The 18,532-nt window shown below is 62.6% G+C and overlaps 1 protein-coding gene across 7 annotated transcripts in view; it reads right to left on the reverse strand.

Annotated features, from left to right (window-relative positions):
- Positions 1 to 18,532, reverse strand: part of HSPG2 (heparan sulfate proteoglycan 2) — a 196,508-nt gene that overhangs the window by 146,399 nt on the left and 31,577 nt on the right. For 6 of the 7 annotated variants that reach the window (XM_078849394.1, XM_078849389.1, XM_078849392.1 and 3 more), the window contains exons 2-4: positions 7,389 to 7,524; positions 6,422 to 6,517; positions 4,853 to 4,927 (exon numbers count right to left, since the gene is read on the reverse strand). In XM_078849394.1, the coding sequence (XP_078705520.1) occupies positions 4,853 to 4,927; positions 6,422 to 6,517; positions 7,389 to 7,524 (307 nt within the window). The remainder of the gene's footprint in view (positions 1 to 4,852; positions 4,928 to 6,421; positions 6,518 to 7,388; positions 7,525 to 18,532) is intronic. The other variant, XM_078849390.1, reaches the window with a different exon arrangement.

The raw sequence follows: 18,532 nt of genomic DNA on the forward strand, positions 1-18,532 counted from the left end.
ACCCTAGGTGTGGGGCCGAGGGGGCACACAGCCCGGCCTTGTCAGAGAGGAGAGGCAGGCTGTGCCAGGGAAGTTACTATGCCCTGCCCTGCCCACACGCTCCACAGTGCCTTGTCAGGTATCGGTAACACGGTCCCAGCCCCACCACACGCAGTGGTGACGTCACCAGGGAGAAACTGCGCCCTGCCTGCTTCAGATGCCCCAGCTTGGGGTCTGACACTGGCAAACTACCCCCCAGGTACATGGCAGAGCTGGACAATCTACCCCGCTCTTCTCCAAGGAGAAAAAGGCCTGGCATGGGAGACTGGACTCCTGGGTTCCATTTCCTGTTCGGGAAGGGAGTAGGGACTAGTGGGTTAGAACTGGGGGGCTGGGAGCCAGAGCTCCTGAGTTCTTTATCCTGCTTTGGGAGGACTGTGCTCCCGCTGGAATTCTGTGCCATTGCGCAATGCAGAATTAATGTTCCCCACAGAATTTGTTTTTCATGCAGAATTTGTGATTTCAACCAAAATGCTTCCTTTTTCCTCCTGTCTGACCCTAGCTGTGCTGCCCTCCCTCCTACATTTGGGGGTCTACCGAGTTTGCAGCCATGAAAATTGCAACACAGACCGTGAAATCTGGTCTCCCCAGCGAAATCTGGTCTCCAGCCTCCCAGCTCTGAAGGCAGCACTGCTGCTAGCAACAGCAGAAAACGAAGGGTGGCGAGCAGCCACCGCTCTGCCTCCTCCTGTCTTGTCGCTGTCTTGTTACAGACACACGCGCTGACTGGTATTTTGAAATAAATGACCAAAATAATTGAAACCGGCCTGATTATTTTGTTTTATTTTGATAAATAAAATATGCAGCATTTTGAAATATTGTGCATATAATTTTTAATTTTTTGGCACAGAATTCCCCTTGGAGTAGAGAGTGGAGTCGAGTGGGGGTGGGTTAGGGGGTCAGTGCTCCTGGGTTCTGCTTGGGGAGGGAAGTAGGATCGAGTGGATTAGAGCCGGGGAGGGTTGAAGTCAGATTCCTGGGTTTTATTCACAGTCCTGCAACTGGGTGAATTCCTTCCCCCGAGGTGCCTTACTTTGCCCTCTATAAAGCGGGGAGAAGGATCCTGACCTGCTGGGGAGGTTGTGCAGAGCTCTGAGATCCTGGCAGGGATGGGACAGGGTTGTCGCTGTGCCCACTGGCGCTGCCTGCCCCTAGCTTGGTTCACCCCATGGAAGTGGGCGGCCTGTCTGCAAGGAGAGTCTGTTTCCTGCCCGCTAGCATGGGGGCTGGGGTGCCAGCAGGACAGCTGCAGGGTACTGGAACCAGCCGGGGGCAGGGCAGGGGGGCCAGATGAGGCTTCTCACTATCCCAGGGGCTGGGAAGGATGGAGATGGGCACTATGCATGGGGCAGGGGCCCCTTTCAGAACGCAGCAGCTCCCCTGCAGCTGGCCAGTCAGCCCCCAACCCTTCCCAGGTGCCCCCCAGCAGCCTGGGAGAGCCAGAGTCTCCTGCAGGCTGGATGGAGCTGCTCAAGGGCTGCTCCCTGGGGTGATGCCTTGTAATGTTGGCTCACAGGCCCGCACACAGAGCCAGCAGTCTCCCCACGTTCCAGGGCTGCTTCTGCTCCCAGCCAGGCCCTTCCCAGGCACGGGAGAGGCCGTGCCACCAGCACCAGAGAGGGCAGTGCCAGAGAGCACTTGGGGCTAGGGGTGGTGGCCCTGCCTGAAGACAGGGGCTTCCCCCATTTGCAGCGAGGTGCTGCCATTCCCTGCCCAGGTGCCCCTCCCAGAGCCCAGGGAACACAAGGGCACTTGTCAGGCACACAAAGAGCCCATTGAAAGTGCCCTGTGACAGCGGGGATGGCGGGCAGCCAGGGGGTGGGGTCGCCCCTCACACCCTGCCCTCCAGCACAGCTCACCCCAAAGAGCGCAGCCAGGCGGCCACCAGGAAACAGCCCTTCCTCAGCTCAGGGGGAGGGAGCATGCGGCTCACACTACAAAGCCCCTTTTCTTGCAGCGTCGGGGATGGGGGTTCAGCCTGGAGCCGGCAACGCGCATCACTGGGCCTCGCTAACTACCAGCAGCCCAGAGCCCAGCTCTCTGCTTGGCCACTGCTCTGCTTCTGCCAGCCCCTCAGCCTGGCCTCAGACAGGGTGATGCTCCAGCCCTCCTGCCAAGGAGCTGGGACCTCGTCACATGGGACATTTAATTCCTGCAGACGCCCTGGGGCTGGCACTGGGTGGTCGCTCTCCAAGGTGGGTCCCAGCCCCCATAGGCTCAGGAGGGCAGCCTCAGCCCTGCCCCAGCTGGGTATGTGCCCTTGTCAGCCCCACTGGCTACCCATGGGCATCTGGGCACAAGAGCGAGAGTTCAGGGGCTTTCACGTCAGACTGTGCAGCTCTCTGGCTGTACAAAAGCAGGATTGAGCACATGGGGGGTGCACACAGGGTTAAAATGAGTGGGCAAGCAGAGGGTGCCCATGGGAAGCCTTGCACCAGCAACACTGCCCTACAAACATGCCCAATGGCCCCAGGCAAAAGCCCAAAGAATTGTGCCCACAACCCCCAGTGCCCAGCATCGGGAGGTGCAGCCACATGCACATGGCTGGGGCTGCGTTTGTAGCCAGGCACTGGGAGTGGCGCGTTGGGGGGCCCTGGCTCTGGCTCAGCCCTGGGCTGGAGAGCAGCCTGCTGCAGGAAGCCCAGCCTGCTCCCTGGCTGCCCCAGCAGCCACTCGTCCTCCTTTTAAGGAGCCCTCGGTTCTCGGCTGCACTTTGTTTGCACTTGGCTGGGGAGGGAGATGGAAAAAATGCCTCCGGCTGCGGAGCCCTCAGCTTCCTGCTGCTGCGTCCGGCGCCGGCTGAGCCACCCCTCCCGGGCACCCGCTCCGGGCTGCACGGGGCTGGGGGCTCCTGGGACAGACCTGGCTCACCATGACCTGGGGGAAGGCAGAGTCTGCCTTGGAAATCACTCCCTCCCCTGCCAGGGCACTGCGCGGATGGCCCACTGCCTCGCCACACGGTGCCTGGGACCTCTGGAGCTGACAGCAGAAGCCAGCCCAGCCCTGGGCAGGCTCCTCTCGTGAGGCAGGGCACGTGGGGGGTGACACACCCAGCCCGGCGCTCGCGCTCAGCACAGACCCTGGGGCTCTCCAGCGCTCCAAGCTCGCTGCCCTGGGGAGACCTCTGAACTCATGAGCCCAGCGAATGACCTTGGCAGGGGGCAGGGTAGCCGTGGTATTACCCAGCTCACACACAGGGGCTGTGTCCCAGAATCAGGATCAGGGCCAGGAGGCAGGTGGTGCCCCAGCATGCCCACGCCACCAGGGGAGATGGTCCGGCCCTGTGACGTGGCCACAACAGTGCAACATGCGCTTTGCCTGTGAAGGCCCAGAAAGCCCCTCTACACGGCAAGGGGAATCCAGCCTCAGCGCCAGGACGAGGGCAGCAAATTGCAGTGAGCTTGGGGTGAGCAATAAGAGTGACGGGGGGTCGCCTGATAGGGAGAGGCGGAAGGAGCTGGAGCTGGCCAACCTGGCAAGAGAATGGGCTGGCGAGGCCAATGGTGTCCTGGGTGGGAGCTGGGGGCACAGTGCCCTGATCCCCTGCAGCACTGAGCTGTGCAGGGATGGTTTCTACTCTCCCCTCTCCTGGCTGCCGTCTGAGCACCTGGTAGCTCTGACTGCTCACCACGTTCTCTGCCCTAGCAGCCAGACGAGCACCAGGCCTCTCTCCTTTTACACAGCAGCCAATGGCGCCATCCTACAAGGGCACTTGGGGGGGAAGGAGAGCTCAGTGGTTTGAGCATTGGCCTGCTAACCCCAGGGTTGTGAGTTCAATCCTTGAGGGGGCCATTTGCGATCTGGGGCAAAAATTGAGGATTGGTCCTGCTTTGAGCAGGGGGTTGGACTAGATGACCTCCTGAGGTCCCTTCCAACCCTGATATTCTATGATTCAGGCAGAGCTGGGACTAGATCTTAACGTCACGTCCATGCTCCCCTCCAGAGCCACTGACCGAACCCAGGAGTCCTGATCACGACCATTCCACATGCAGCCCCCTGGCTAGCAGCTGAGCCACAGAGGGGCAGCTACTCCTGGAGCTCAAGGACTGGGGCTAGGAAGGCCCAGGGTTCCAGCGTGCCAGCGACCCACAATGGAGAGATCTGCCAACTGGGGTAGAAAATAAACAACCCAGCCTTGCAGCGAGGGAACCGGCTCTGCTGCTAACAGCCAGACAGCCTGTCCCTGATGGGGTGGCCCTGATACCCCACACTGCGACCCTGCTCCTGCAGGCGGGATGCTGCTGCCCCAAGATGCAATGGAACCACAAGGCTGGGGTGGGCAGGTTCCATCTCAGCTGTTTTTCAACAGAAAACTCTGGTTTCGACTAAATGAAATTTTTCACAAATAGCGTCAGCTGCCTGCAGAACAGGATTTTTTGTCCAAAATCCCGAAAACCACAACAGTTCAATTTGGAGAGGCTGACACGGTGCTGCCTGAGAATTGTAGTTCGCATGCCTCGTTGTCCCCATTCTCCTCTATGGGCCAGTTCCCTAGCTGGACTACAGCTCCCATGATGCACCATGGCTAGGGACTCTCATGTTGCACAGCCTCTCTGCACTAAGGGGGCAGAGCACAGTGCATCATGGGAGCTATAATCCGACCAGGGGACCTGGCCTATAGAGGAGAACTGGAGCTTGAGAGAGCTGAACCATAACTCCCATGAGGCATTGTGGCAGCAATTCTGAATCCAAATATTTTGGCATTCACATTTTTATCAACATGCTGAAGTTTTCTATTGACCTCCCCACCCCAGCTAGCCCAGTCTGCGCCCCCTCCCCACACGCAGCCTGGGCCCCCAAGCCCTTCACTTACTGAGGGGGGCCTCATCGTCCGGGTCAGCCACAGTCATACCTGCCAGATGGGGCTGCCCTGCTGCACCCGGTTGGGCTGCACCCCAGGAGCAGGAGGAGGAAGAAGATGGAGGATGGAGAGGGACAGGACAGGAGAGAAAAAAAGAGAGAAAGATGGGCAGTTACTGAGAGAGAAGAAAGAGCTACAGCCGAGGTCATGCAGGGCCAGAGCCAGCAACCCAAGAGAAAGGCCCAACGCTACCGCTAAGCAGAAGAGGAGAGCCCCAGCCCTGACCTGAAAGCCAGGCCATCACTGCCGCACATGCTGCCTCCAACCGTCATCGCCACACAGTGCCACGCTGCCTCCTGCCACCACTGCCGCACAGTGCCACGCTGCCTCCAACCGTCATCGCCACACAGTGCCACGCTACCTCCTGCCACCACTGCCACACAGTGCCACGCTGCCTCCAACCATCATCGCCACACAGGGCCACGCTGCCTCCTGCCACCACTGCCACACAGTGCCACGCTGCCTCCAACCATCATCGCCACACAGTGCCACGCTGCCTCCAACCATCATCGCCACACAGTGCCACGCTGCCTCCAACCGTCATCGCCACACAGGGCCACGCTGCCTCCTGCCACCACTGCCACACAGTGCCACGCTGCCTCCAACCATCATTGCCACACAGTGCCACGCTGCCTCCTGCCACCACTCCACACAGTGCCATGCTGCCTCCAACCGTCATCGCCACACAGTGCCACACTGCCTCCAACCATCATCGCCTCACAGTGCCATGCTGCTTCCTGCCACCACTGCCACACAGTGCCACGCTGCCCCCTGCCACCACTGCCACACAGTGCCACGCTGCCTCCAACCGTCATCGCCACACAGGGCCACGCTGCCTCCAACCATCATTGCCACACAGGGCCACGCTGCCTTCTGCCACCACTGCCGCACAGTGCCACGCTGCCTCCAACCATCATCGCCACAGTGCCACGCTGCCTTCTGCCACCACCGCCACACAGTGCCACGCTGCCTCCTATCACCACCGCCACACAATGCCACGCTGCCTCCTACCACCACCAAGCCATGGCCCTCATGGCCCCAGCAGCCAACCCTGCCTCTCTGTTATACTTGCACCCCAGCCCCACCCCCGCTGCCTCCCCCTGCCCCCTCCCTTGCTTGTGCCACCCATGAATGGAGGCCATGCCCCAGGCAAGGGACAGGGATATGCCCACTCACACCCATCCTGGGTAACTCCCCTGGGGTCAGAATGGATCCAGGCCTCATGATACCCCCACCTCCCTCCACGCTCGGCTTAGACTCTCCCACAGGCCCCAGGCAAACAGGCAGCGTCGTCGGGCCTGTTACAAGCTGCCCAGCCCAGCCCAGCCGGGGCGAGTGAGCGCTATTTGTGATGCACTGCATACTGGGGAAGGCAGAGCTGCCATCCAGACTTCCCAGCCCTGAGCACACCCATGACTTGCCAGCCCATTGGTGCCCACCACCAGGAAGCTGGGCCGTGTTGCTGCTCTTTGGTTGCAGTTTCGGCCCCGCCCACCAGCGCCCACCAGCTCCACCCCTTACCCATTGGCAAGAGCGTGACGCTCGGCGTCCGGCTGGTGGACAGCGGCATGTCGGGCAGCGCAATCCCACTGCCGTTCTCCCCGCTGCCGTTGCCATCTGGAATGGAAGCAGACAGAACATGGCCGTGAGCTGCAGCCGCGGTGTGGGGCTCCTGGCAGCACCAGCTCCCCAGGGTCGGCTAGGGTCAGGGCCAGTCACGCCATGCAGGGTTCCAGGCCCATCTCCCTGGCACGGAATACCCACCCCTCTTGTGAGGGAAGGCCTGGGGACCCACGGGCCACGGCCAGGCTGCTGTGGAGCTGGCCTGGTAAAAGTGGCACCTTCTTACTCAGCTCCCTGCCTGGAGGAGTAAGACCCAGAGTAGGGATACTGGGCAACAGTTACGCTCGGAGCTGGTAACACCCAGGGACAGTGCTGTGCAAACGGAGCAGGTGCCCGTCTTGTTCTCTCCCAGAACACTCCCTCCGGCTCACAGGCCACGGCCCAGCTCCCCCTCAGGACTGCCCGTTATTGCCATGGGCATGGCGCCAGTTCACGAGCGCATGCCCACAGCGAGCTCAGCCACCCACTGCGGGGGCCTGCACAGAGTATCTGGGACTATTCTGGCTACGGCCGGAGGGGATTTCCCTGCTGGCTCATGAAGCCCTGGGGCCACATGGGCGGGGGCTGGGAGGACGAGAGTCCTGTGCAGCCCCAGAACTGTTACACGGCACCTTTAGGACTTGGCGGGGCGCCCGGCACTTCCCCCCAGCACATGTCAGGGCTGCAAAGCCCCTGCCTGGGTGGGAGTGTTGGCCCCATGTCCCCAGCTGGGGCACAGGGGACAGGAGAGCAGCCGTGCATTTTGGGAGCCACAGGAGCCGGCCCTGTCCCTCTCCCAGCAGGAGCAGGGGCTGTCAGTGGGGCGGGAAGCACAGATCTCAGAGCCCAGGCCAGGGAGGGCATGCTGGAGCCTCGCAGCCCCTACCTCCTGAGGCCTCATCTGCCAGCATGTCCTCGTCATCAGAGAGGTCGACATCACTCCACCAGGGTGTGCCCGCTGGGTCAGACTCTGTATCCTCGGGAAAGGAGGCTTCGGTCAGCCCCTGGGCAGCGTGGGAGACCTGCCAGAGAGAAGCCCAGATAGCATCAGTCAGTGGCCGGCCCTTCCTCTTGGCAAACCAGAACCAGGGCTGGATCAGCTCCCACAGCACCCCTTGCACATGAGACCCAAGAGGCAGGGTTTGAGGGTGTACCCGGCACACTGCCCCAGCATCCCCAGTGCTCCCTTGAGCAGGGGAAACTTCAGGGCTTGTCTAGCTGAGGGAGAGTCACCCTCTCTCACTGCAACAATGCCCCAGGTGCCAAGCGGCGCTGGCAGGAATGCAGTCACTTCCCTGGCACTCAGTTCAGTCACACAGGCTGGGGCAGCTCTGTGCAGCTGCCTGGATGCAAGCACAGCCGAGGCCCGACAAGGCTGCTCCAGCCACTTGGCTTTGCTCCACCCGGCGTCGAGCGCAGGAGGCGAGACCGGATAGTGCCCAGGCCCCTTTGTCGGGCTGCTCTACGATTTAGGATTGCACTGCATTCTGCCCTGTGTCTGACCCACACTCTGCTTTGGCCACGTGCAGTAGGGGATTAACAGCCTGTGATGGAGGCAGGGCACTCCCCAAGGAGCTCAAGGGACCAGGTGAAAGAGACCAGCACGCTTCTGAGCCATTCAAATGCAGGCAACCCCCTGGGACCAGCTCAGCGATCGGCAGGTTAAAAATTCCTGGTGGGAGCCACCAAGCCAGCGTCTGCAGGGAAAGCTCCAGGCCAGCAGCAGAGCCCAGCGAGTGAAGGCTGCCCGAGGGGCAAAGGGGGCAGTAACAAGCCAGGTGCAACGGGACATGAGTAATCGAGTGGAGGAACAGACGCCCCACAGATGCCAAACCAGACATCAAATTTGCTTTAAAACAATTGTACAAAGGAAAAATAGGTCAGACGATTACAATGCCATGCGTAGAAACCTGTTTCAAGAACATAAGAATGGCGATACTAGGTGAGATCAATGGTCCCTCTAGCCTAGTCTTCTGCCCTCCAACAGTGGCCAATGTCAGCTGCCTCAAAGGGCAATTATCAAGTGATCCATCTCCTGTTGACCACTCCCAGCTTCTGGCAAACAGAGATTTAAGGACACCCAGAGCGGCAGGTGGCATCCCTGCTCACCCTGCCTAATCGCCATTGATGGCCCTATCCTCCATGAACTTTATATCATTCTTTTGTAAACCCAGTTTTACTTTTGGCCTTTCTCAATATTCCCCAGCAAGGAGTCCCACAGGTTGACTCTGCATTGTGTGAAGAAATACTTCCTTTTGTTTGTTTTAAACCTGCTGCCGATTAATTTCATAGCATGACCTCCAGTTCTAGTGTTATTATAAGGAATTAATAACATTGCCTTATTTGCTTTCTCCACACTACTCATGATTTCATAGGTTTCAGAGTAGCAGCCGTGTTAGTCTGTATTCGCAAAAAGAAAAGGAGGACTTGTGGCACCTTAGAGACTAACCAATTTATTAGAGCATGAGCTTTCGTGAGCTACAGCTCACTTCCTCAGATGCATATCGTGGAAACTGCAGCAGGCTTTATATATACACAGAGAATATGAAACAAAACCTCCTCCCACCCCACTGTCCTGCTGGTAATAGCTTATCTAAAGTGATCATCAGGTGGGCCATTTCCAGCACAAATCCAGGTTTTCTCACCCTCCACCCCCCCACACAAATTCACTCTCCTGCTGGTGATAGCCCATCCAAAGTGACAACTCTTTACACAATGTGCATGACAATCAAGTTGGGCTATTTCCTGCACAAATCCAGGTTTTCTCACATCCCCCCCACCCCCATACACACACAAACTCACTCTCCTGCTGGTAATAGCTCATCCAAACTGACCACTCTTCAAGTTTAAATCCAAGTTAAACCAGAACATCTGGGGGGGGGGGGGTAGGAAAAAACAAGAGGAAACAGGCTACCTTGCATAATGACTTAGCCCTCTATCTATCTTAGCCTTTCATAGACCTCTATCACATCCCCCTTGGTCATCTCTTTTCCAAGTTGAAAAGTCCAAGTCTTATTAATCTCTCCTCATATGGAAGCTGTTCCATGCCCCTCATCATTTTTGTTGCCCTTTTCTGAACCTTTTCCAGTTTTAACATATCTTTTTTTGAGATGGGGCGACCAGATCTGCCCACAGTATTCAAGATGGGGGTGTGCCAGGGATGTCTACAGAAGCAACATGATATTTTCTGTTACTCTCTCTCCCCTTCTTCGTGATTCCCCCACAACAGTCTGTTTGCTATTTTGACGGCCGCTGTACGTTGAGTGGATGTTTTCAGAGAACTCTCCACACTGACTCCAAGATCTCTTTCTTGAGCAACAACAGCTAATTTACAACCCATCATTAAATATGTGTAATTGGGATTATATTTTCCAATGTGCATTACTTTGCATTTATCAACCTTAAATTTCATCTGCCATTTTGTTGTTCGGTCACCTAGTTTTGAGAGATCCTTTTGTAAGTCTTCACAGTCAGCTTTTGACTTAACTTTCTTGAGTAATTTTGTATCATTTGCAAATTTTGCCACCTCACTGTTTACCCCTTTTTCCATATCATTTATGAATATGTTGAATAGGACTGGCCCCAGTACAGATCCCCGGGGGGACACCACTATTTACCTCTCTCCGTTCTGAGAACTGACCATTTATACCTACCCTTTGTTTCCTGTCTTTTAACCAGTTACCAACCCATGAGAGGACCTTCCCTCTTATCCCATGACAGCTTCCTTTGCCTGAGAGCCTTTGCATGGGCTGGTGTTCACTGCAGGCTCCTGGCATGGCCTCGCCAACATTGCTGAGCAGTAAAGTCATGCTGGCCTTTGGGGGAGGGACAGGGGCAGTGAGCTCATCTCCAGCCACCCACAAGCATTCCTGGGCCATGTGCTCGCAGCGGCCATGATCTCAGCCCATGGAATTCCGGGGGTTGGCGTGGGGGGGGCTAGGGGGGAGGGAATCCCCAGACAGCTCCACAGCTGGAGAAGATGCCCCGGGGGGCACCCGTTCCCCTCAGCAGGGCTCAGCATGCGCCTCCCCTCCCCGTGGTGTCGGAGCACCCCGCAGCACTGGCTGCGCCTAGGGGGGCTGTTCTCATCTTGGGCTTTGCTCCCTCTGTGTGGCCAGCCCCCCAGGAGTGACCTCGGGGAGCGGGCACAGCCCCACAGGTGGCCATGCAACCGCACAGATGGCACGGGCTGAACAGAGCTCAGAAAGGGAGGCCACTGGGCCCCAGGCCTGAGTGCTTGCTCGAGAGACGTGCCCACAGTGTGGGTCCCAGCTCACCCCGCCGGAGCCGCCTCCCCCCAGGCGCGGGGCCCAGCTCACCCCGCCGGAGCCGCCTCCCCCCGGGCGCGGGGCCCAGCTCACCCCGCCGGAGCCGCCTCCCCCCAGGTGCGGGGCCCAGCTCACCCCGCCGGAGCCGCCTCCCCCCCGGGCCCGGGACCCAGCTCACCCCGCCGGAGCCGCCTCCCCCCCGGGCCCGGGGCCCAGCTCACCCCGCCGGAGCCGCCTCCCCCCCGGGCCCGGGGCCCAGCTCACCCCGCCGGAGCCGCCTCCCCCCCGGGCCCGGGGCCCAGCTCACCCCGCCGGAGCCGCCTCCCCCCGCCGGAGCCGCCTCCCCCCCGGGCCCGGGGCCCAGCTCACCCCGCCGGAGCCGCCTCCCCCCCGGGCCCGGGGCCCAGCTCACCCCGCCGGAGCCGCCTCCCCCCCGGGCCCGGGGCCCAGCTCACCCCGCCGGAGCCGCCTCCCCCCGGGCGCGGGGCCCAGCTCACCCCGCCGGAGCCGCCTCCCCCCCGGGCCCGGGGCCCAGCTCACCCCGCCGGAGCCGCCTCCCCCCGGGCCCGGGGCCCAGCTCACCCCGCCGGAGCCGCCTCCCCCCGGGCCCGGGGCCCAGCTCACCCCGCCGGAGCCGCCTCCCCCCAGGTGCGGGGCCCAGCTCACCCCGCCGGAGCCGCCTCCCCCCCGGGCCCGGGGCCCAGCTCACCCCGCCGGAGCCGCCTCCCCCCCGGGCCCGGGACCCAGCTCACCCCGCCGGAGCCGCCTCCCCCCCGGGCGCGGGGCCCAGCTCACCCCGCCGGAGCCGCCTCCCCCCCGGGCCCGGGGCCCAGCTCACCCCGCCGGAGCCGCCTCCCCCCCGGGCGCGGGGCCCAGCTCACCCCGCCGGAGCCGCCTCCCCCCGGGCGCGGGGCCCACCTCACCCCGCCGGAGCCGCCTCCCCCCCGGGCCCGGGGCCCAGCTCACCCCGCCGGAGCCGCCTCCCCCCGGGCCCGGGGCCCACCTCACCCCGCCGGAGCCGCCTCCCCCCCGGGCCCGGGGCCCAGCTCACCCCGCCGGAGCCACCTCCCCCCAGGTGCGGGGCCCAGCTCACCCCGCCGGAGCCGCCTCCCCCCGGGCCCGGGGCCCAGCTCACCCCGCCGGAGCCGCCTCCCCCCGGGCCCGGGGCCCACCTCACCCCGCCGGAGCCGCCTCCCCCCGGGCCCGGGGCCCAGCTCACCCCGCCGGAGCCGCCTCCCCCCGGGCCCGGGGCCCAGCTCACCCCGCCGGAGCCGCCTCCCCCCGGGCCCGGGGCCCAGCTCACCCCGCCGGAGCCGCATTCCCTTCCAACTGGCCCCACCTCATCATGGGGGCTTCCATTGCTAGCTGCAGTCACCCCCAGCCCCGCTGCCAACCCTGCCCATAGGGGAGACACGACTTTGGCACTGAGGTGCCCACGCAGGCCGGAGAAGGCCTGAAAGTGTTTGTCCACGGGGTTGTCATCCTGCCGGGTTTTTCCTTACAGATCTCAGGTGGCGGGGAGCCAGGACTGGGTGCTCTCACCCTGAGTCTTCCCCGGACACGTCCTCCCAACCTCTGCTCCTTCGGTGCCAACGTGAAACTGGCACCACTGGCTGAGAATCCTCTCCCCTCCCACACCACACGGTGGCCGCAGCTCCCAGATGTCCACAGAGACTCCTGCGGCAGACAAGACCTGGCCCAAAGAAGCTTCTTTTCTTTTTGCAGGTCACCTTGAACCTCCCGCTGTCAGGGGGCCCCGTGCACCAATGCATCAGGACTATCATCTCTGGGCACCGCGCTGGGACCCTGCCTGTTGCACCCTTCCCTCCGCCCACACTCCAGCAGAGCTCCACAGTCCCGCGGCCACCCAGGCTTCCCTGGCACTGCTCCCTGGAGTGGCCATGGCCGCTTCCTGCAGCATCCTGGCAAATGCCAGCTTGGGCTGCCAATATTCTGGGTAACCCCTATGGCAGTCTTCTTCACGCCCGCTCCCCCATGGGCGTACAGCGCTGTGCACTGTTCAACAGCCTCACCCCAGAGGCAGATGCATTTCCATGGCAGGGGGGACTGATCCTCGGCACATGAACCTGGAGTGACTCCCCTGATGCCACAGATTTACACCAGGGAAACTATGAGCAGAGTTTGGCCCATGCACTATCCAGCCCTTTGGGATCCTTCAGGCAGGAAGGCGCAAGGGGATGGCCCCCAGCAGCAAACTCAGTTCCAGTGGGAACTAGTTCAGTGCAGCTCAAAGCAGCACTTTGCATGTCATGCAAGAGGCCCAGGGCCGATGGCCTTGTGCCCCCCGCTCCCAGGGGCAGCAGGGAGTGGGCATGCTGGCAGCAACACCCCTGCAGCCTCCTTCTGCAGCACGGATGGGTGCTGGCATGCCACTACCTAGGGGTAAACTGTGGCTCATGCTCCTTCCCCCAAGCTGAGGGCTGACAGAAATCCAGGAGCCCACCCCAGACTGGAGGAAACAAGATCTGGCTTCTGGCGTTGGCCCTGGGGCAGCAGGGCCAGCCAGGTGGGGTGCATTGTCTGCTCCATGGCTTTCACCCTGGGGTGGGGCTGAAGGGGATCCCCATGCAGAGGCCATGTGCTCCCTGGCCAGAGCTGATCCTCCAAGCCAGCTCCCAGCACTGCCTCATTGCTCTGACATGGAAGCAGGATGAGTCCACAGGGACTCATCTTACGCTGATTAAAGCAAAGCAAACATCCCCAAGCTGGTGGGGGTCAGGGGGCTGCACTCCTCTGTTTAGCCCTGGGCCTGTGGTGGGAAGAACAGGGGCTCTCACCCCACTAGAGCCTCCTGCCCCACAAGCTACTCAGAAACTGCTTTAGCTCATAGAAATGCAGCCAGCTCTGGGGTGGGAACAGTGCACAGCAATGCTGCATGCTGCTTTGGGATGCGAAGTGGAGAAGAATATGGATGAAAGTGCAGGGAGATTCGGGGGGCAGGATTCACTTTCCTCCTGTGTCCAAAGCAGGGCACAAGCCCCTATGGGCAAATGGGCACAGGCCCCTTTTCACATGGTATCTGAAAGACACCCCCTGCGGCAGCAAAACCCCCTCCTGAGAGACACCCACGCTGCTCCCTGCAGCACAGTGTCACCTGGCACTGGGGCACCAGCTCAAAGGGGAGAGTGCCCCCTGCTGGGTCACCTGCCCTGCTCCCTGCAGCACCATGCCCCTAGTGCCATGCTGGGCATTAGCCCAGCACGGACTGCAAGGGAAGAGCCACCCACCCTGCTCCCTGCAGCAGCGTCCCTCCACTTCCTACTCTGGGCAGGTGCAAAGGGAAGGACGCCCCTGCTGGATCCCTCACAGGCCTGCAGCCCCCACGAAATAACCTAGAAGTGGGAGCTCTTGGGAGGGGCTTGGGTGGGGCAAGGAGTGACATGAGCCTGGCAGAGCACCTAACACCACTCTGAGCCCACACGCCCACCCTGAGCACATCCAGCCCCAGCCCACCACGTACCCCGCATGGAACAGCTGCAATAGCCCACGTACAGGGAGAACCAGCCATGACCCAGCTCATCATGGGGGTTCACCCACCCCAGCAGGCAAAGGAAGGGGGAGGGTCCCCACAAGGCAGCTCTCTGCCCAGGAACAGGGAGAGAGCATGCATTGGGGTGGCAGGGCGGGCAGAATGGCCTGAGTGCCGGCCCCCCCATCCCTTCTGTCCTTCTCCCCAGAGATCAGCAACCCCCTCCCCTGCTGCACTCCCAGGGCCAGCACCCCCAATCTCCTCCCCTGAGCCCCACTCATTCAGCCCATCACATTATAGGAGGCACATCCCAGTACAGCGATCGCACCCGCAGCCAGCCCCTACTGCCAGCCGGTGGCCCTGGCGGGGCCCCTTCCTGGGGCAGCTTGGGCGCCGGCTTCCCTGCCCTTCCCCCACCCCACCCCGCTGGCAGCGAGTGGCCTGGGGCATCAGACCGCGACAAGGCAGGAATTCGTCACAGCAGCACTTTCCTGTGCAAACACACCGGGTTATTATTCCCGGGTGATCGGCACGGGGACAAAGGCCTGATGGAAACAGAAAAGGTATTTAATCAGCCCCGGCTGTCTGAATGGGCATGAAAAGGCCAAGGGGAAACAGGAGCTGGCGATCCATGCAGTCTGCAAATGCCAGCATGGCACCATGCCAGGCTCCACGCACACAGCCCCCAAGAACCCAGCACTGCTGCCCTCCCAACCTGGATGGCACCAGGTGTCCCTATTTACCCCCATGCCACTCTCTGCCCTCTGCCAGCTTGGCATCTCTCCTGGCACTCGCTGGGAACAAAGAGATCTCCTACAGCCAGGTGCCAACAGGGTGCAGGTAGAGGGGACTCCAGGGCACTGATACCACATGCACTGATGGATACAAGGGCATGATCTCCCAGCCTGGCAGGGGGGCCTGTGGGAAGTGGAATGAAGACATGATGCCCAGCAGGGGTTCAGCTCCAGCCTGGCATGGCCACATGTCCCAGCTGCCCACGGATCTGCCCAGACCCTGGGCACGCAAGCCTCAGTGTGTGGCAGTCACTGACCCAGCGAGCGGGCCCCTGCTAGCACAGCAAGGAAGAGAGCAGAGATCACTTCAAAGGGACCAGCTGCTATGCCCAGGCCTGTGCCAGGCTCAGGGCACACCAGCCACAGCGCTGTGGCTTGGAGTTTGCAGGCAGGTCACTGCAGTGTTTGCCAGCCAGCACCCATGCACCCAATCAGCGGGCACATGGCACATCACTGCAGCTGAGGGTCCCCCTGCGACCCAGGGGGCAGCCAGCCGGGGGCCACAGCCGGAACCACCTGAACAGGTATGTGCCCCAGCCGTAATCCACCAGGGGTGGGCATGCTGAGGGGCTCTCCCCATGCCCCTGGCCTGGTGGCTGGCAGAGCCTCTGTGTCTCTTCTGGAGTGCCCCTGAGACTTGCCCCAGCAGCCCCTTTGGAGGGCTCTGATCTGCTGCAGCCAGAGCGTGCTGGGCCCGGGACACATGGATGCGTCTAAGGCTCACAGATGTCTCCCAAAAAAGCAGGCCACCAGCCGCACCGCCAAGGCACCGGTGACTCTGGGCTGGAGAAGACCCTAAGCCCAGGGCTGGGCTGCTGAGGGGTGGGACTGGCACACACTCACCCCTGCTCTGCTCAGGGCAGGAAGGAAGCTGAGGGCAGATCCCATCACCGGCTCTAATCTTAGCCTTGGGGCTTGGCCCGGCCCCTTGGGGGAGGCTGCCCCAGCCCTGACGTGAGGTCTGGCCCGGCCCGTTCTCAGCAGGATCCTCCCGGCTCCTGGGGGCTCCCCCCCACAAAAGCGCCCTTGCCCCGACCCACGTATCCCAGCCGAGGAGCACTGGAGGAGCTGCCCTGAGCCCCGTGCCTGGCAGGGCCAGCAGGCAGTGATGGGAGGGCACACAGCACAGGTGTGCAGACCCAGACGTGGCACAAAGGAGCAGAGCAGGCAAACTGGCGCTGTCTGCGCCCATGATCCAGGCATGAGGCAATGCCACCCATAGTGTGGTCAGCCTGTGGAACTCACTGCCACAAGGTGTATCTGAGGCCAAGAGCCCAGCAGGATTTCACACAGGCCTGAGCACCTATAAGGAGCTTTGCAATTAGACAAGAGATGGCACAAGCAGTCTAAACCCTCCCATCTCCAGCCATGGGCCAGGCAAGTAAGTCCACCGTCACCTAGGGCTCTCGGCCCTCCCACTGCAGCAGCTGCTGGGCTGTCAGGCCAGGAGTCAGGGCTCATCCCCACGGCAGTGCCAGAGCAGCAGGGCACACAGGGTCACGGGCCCCACAGGCTTCCCCAGGGCAACGGACCCTGCTCAGCATCAGTCACGGCATGGCTGGGCCTGTCATTGCAGACAGCAGAAATTGTCACGAGCGCCGCTCGCTTGTGCCCGGCCCCCGTTCCAGCCAGGACCCCACACCCGCCCCATCACTGCCAGAGTCCCACACTGAGCCCCTGCAGCCCCCGCCATGGGCCCACACACGCCCTTGTCACTGCCAGGCAGCTGGGGGCCGAGGGCCATCAGCGAAGCAGGGTGGCTCACCCAGGCCAGGGGGGTGGGGCTCCAACCCCCAGACAAATGCACTGGCCTCCAGCCCCCTCTCCGTCCCCCCCAGCCCCAGGCTACCCTGTAGCAGCCCCTCCCCCAGTTGTGACAGCACCTTCCCTCCTCCCCTCCCCACATCTGGGAGCGCTCTGGAGAAGGCGCAGCTGGCTCCCCCTCCCCCACACTTCGTAGGGCCCCCTTTCAACTGAGCCGGGGATGGGGTGCAGGGCACCAGCCTGGGAAGAGAGACCAGGGCTCCAGACAGCTGGGCTCCAGACCTGCCTTGCCCTGAGAACCCAGCAGCAGGGAGCCAAGGGCTCTGCCCAGCTGCCGGGGGCTGCGGGATAGAGCCGTGACCGGCTGTGCCAGGGGTCACAGCCCTGCCCGGCCACCCGAGGCTGGGGGGATAGAGCCGTGCCTGGCTGTGCCAGGGGTCACAGCCCTGCCCAGCCGCCCGAGGCTGGGGGATAGAGCCGTGACCGGCTGTGCCAGGGGTAACAAACCTGCCCGGCCACCCGAGGCTGGGGGGATAGAGCCGTGACCGACTGAGCCAGGGGTCACAGCCCTGCCCAGCCACCCGAGGCTGGGGGAATAGAGCCGTGCCCGGCTGTGCCAGGGGTCACAGCCCTGCCCAGCCACCCGAGGCTGGGGGGATAGAGCCGTGCCCGGCTGTGCCAGGGGTCACAGCCCTGCCCAGCCACCCGAGGCTGGGGGGATAGAGCCGTGCCCGGCTGTGCCAGGGGTCACAGCCCTGCCCGGCCACCCGAGGCTGGGGGGATAGAGCCGTGCCCGGCTGTGCCAGGGGTAACAAACCTGCCCGGCCACCCGAGGCTGGGGGGATAGAGCCGTGACCGACTGAGCCAGGGGTCACAGCCCTGCCCAGCCACCCGAGGCTGGGGGAATAGAGCCGTGCCCGGCTGTGCCAGGGGTCACAGCCCTGCCCAGCCACCCGAGGCTGGGGGGATAGAGCCGTGCCCGGCTGTGCCAGGGGTCACAGCCCTGCCCAGCCACCCGAGGCTGGGGGGATAGAGCCGTGCCCGGCTGTGCCAGGGGTCACAGCCCTGCCCGGCCACCCGAGGCTGGGGAATAGAGCCGTGCCCGGCTGTGCCAGGGGTCACAGCCCTGCCCGGCCACCCGAGGCTGGGGGGATAGAGCCGTGCCCGGCTGTGCCAGGGGTCACAGCCCTGCCCGGCCACCCGAGGCTGGGGGGATAGAGCCGTGCCCGGCTGTGCCAGGGGTCACAGCCCTGCCCGGCCACCCGAGGCTGGGGGGATAGAGCCGTGCCCAGCTGTGCCAGGGGTCACAGCCCTGCCCGGCCACCCGAGGCTGGGGGGATAGAGCCGTGCCCAGCTGTGCCAGGGGTCACAGCCCTGCCCGGCCACCCGAGGCTGGGGGATAGAGCAGGTGCTGGTGGCCACCAAGGATGGGATCATGCAGCAGCCGGGGCAAATCACCCCGGCTCTGGCTGCCCGCAGGCACCACCCACTGGGGCGGGAACATCCTGGTGGGACATGCAGACTCCTTCCCCGTGGGGCAGGCTCCAAGCTGCGCAGCCCCTGGGGCTAGCATGCAGTCAGCCACACAGTGGTCATGTGGGCCTGCCCCTTGGGCCTCAGCCGAACCACCAGGCTGGGAGCCCCCAGCAGGGCCACTCTGTGGGTCTCAGGCGGATGGGGGCTCTGCTGGGGTCCGTGTTGGGGTCTCTTCTTT

Source organism: Lepidochelys kempii, chromosome 18 (genome assembly GCF_965140285.1).
Source record: "Lepidochelys kempii isolate rLepKem1 chromosome 18, rLepKem1.hap1, whole genome shotgun sequence".
Lineage (NCBI taxonomy): Eukaryota > Metazoa > Chordata > Testudines > Cheloniidae > Lepidochelys > Lepidochelys kempii.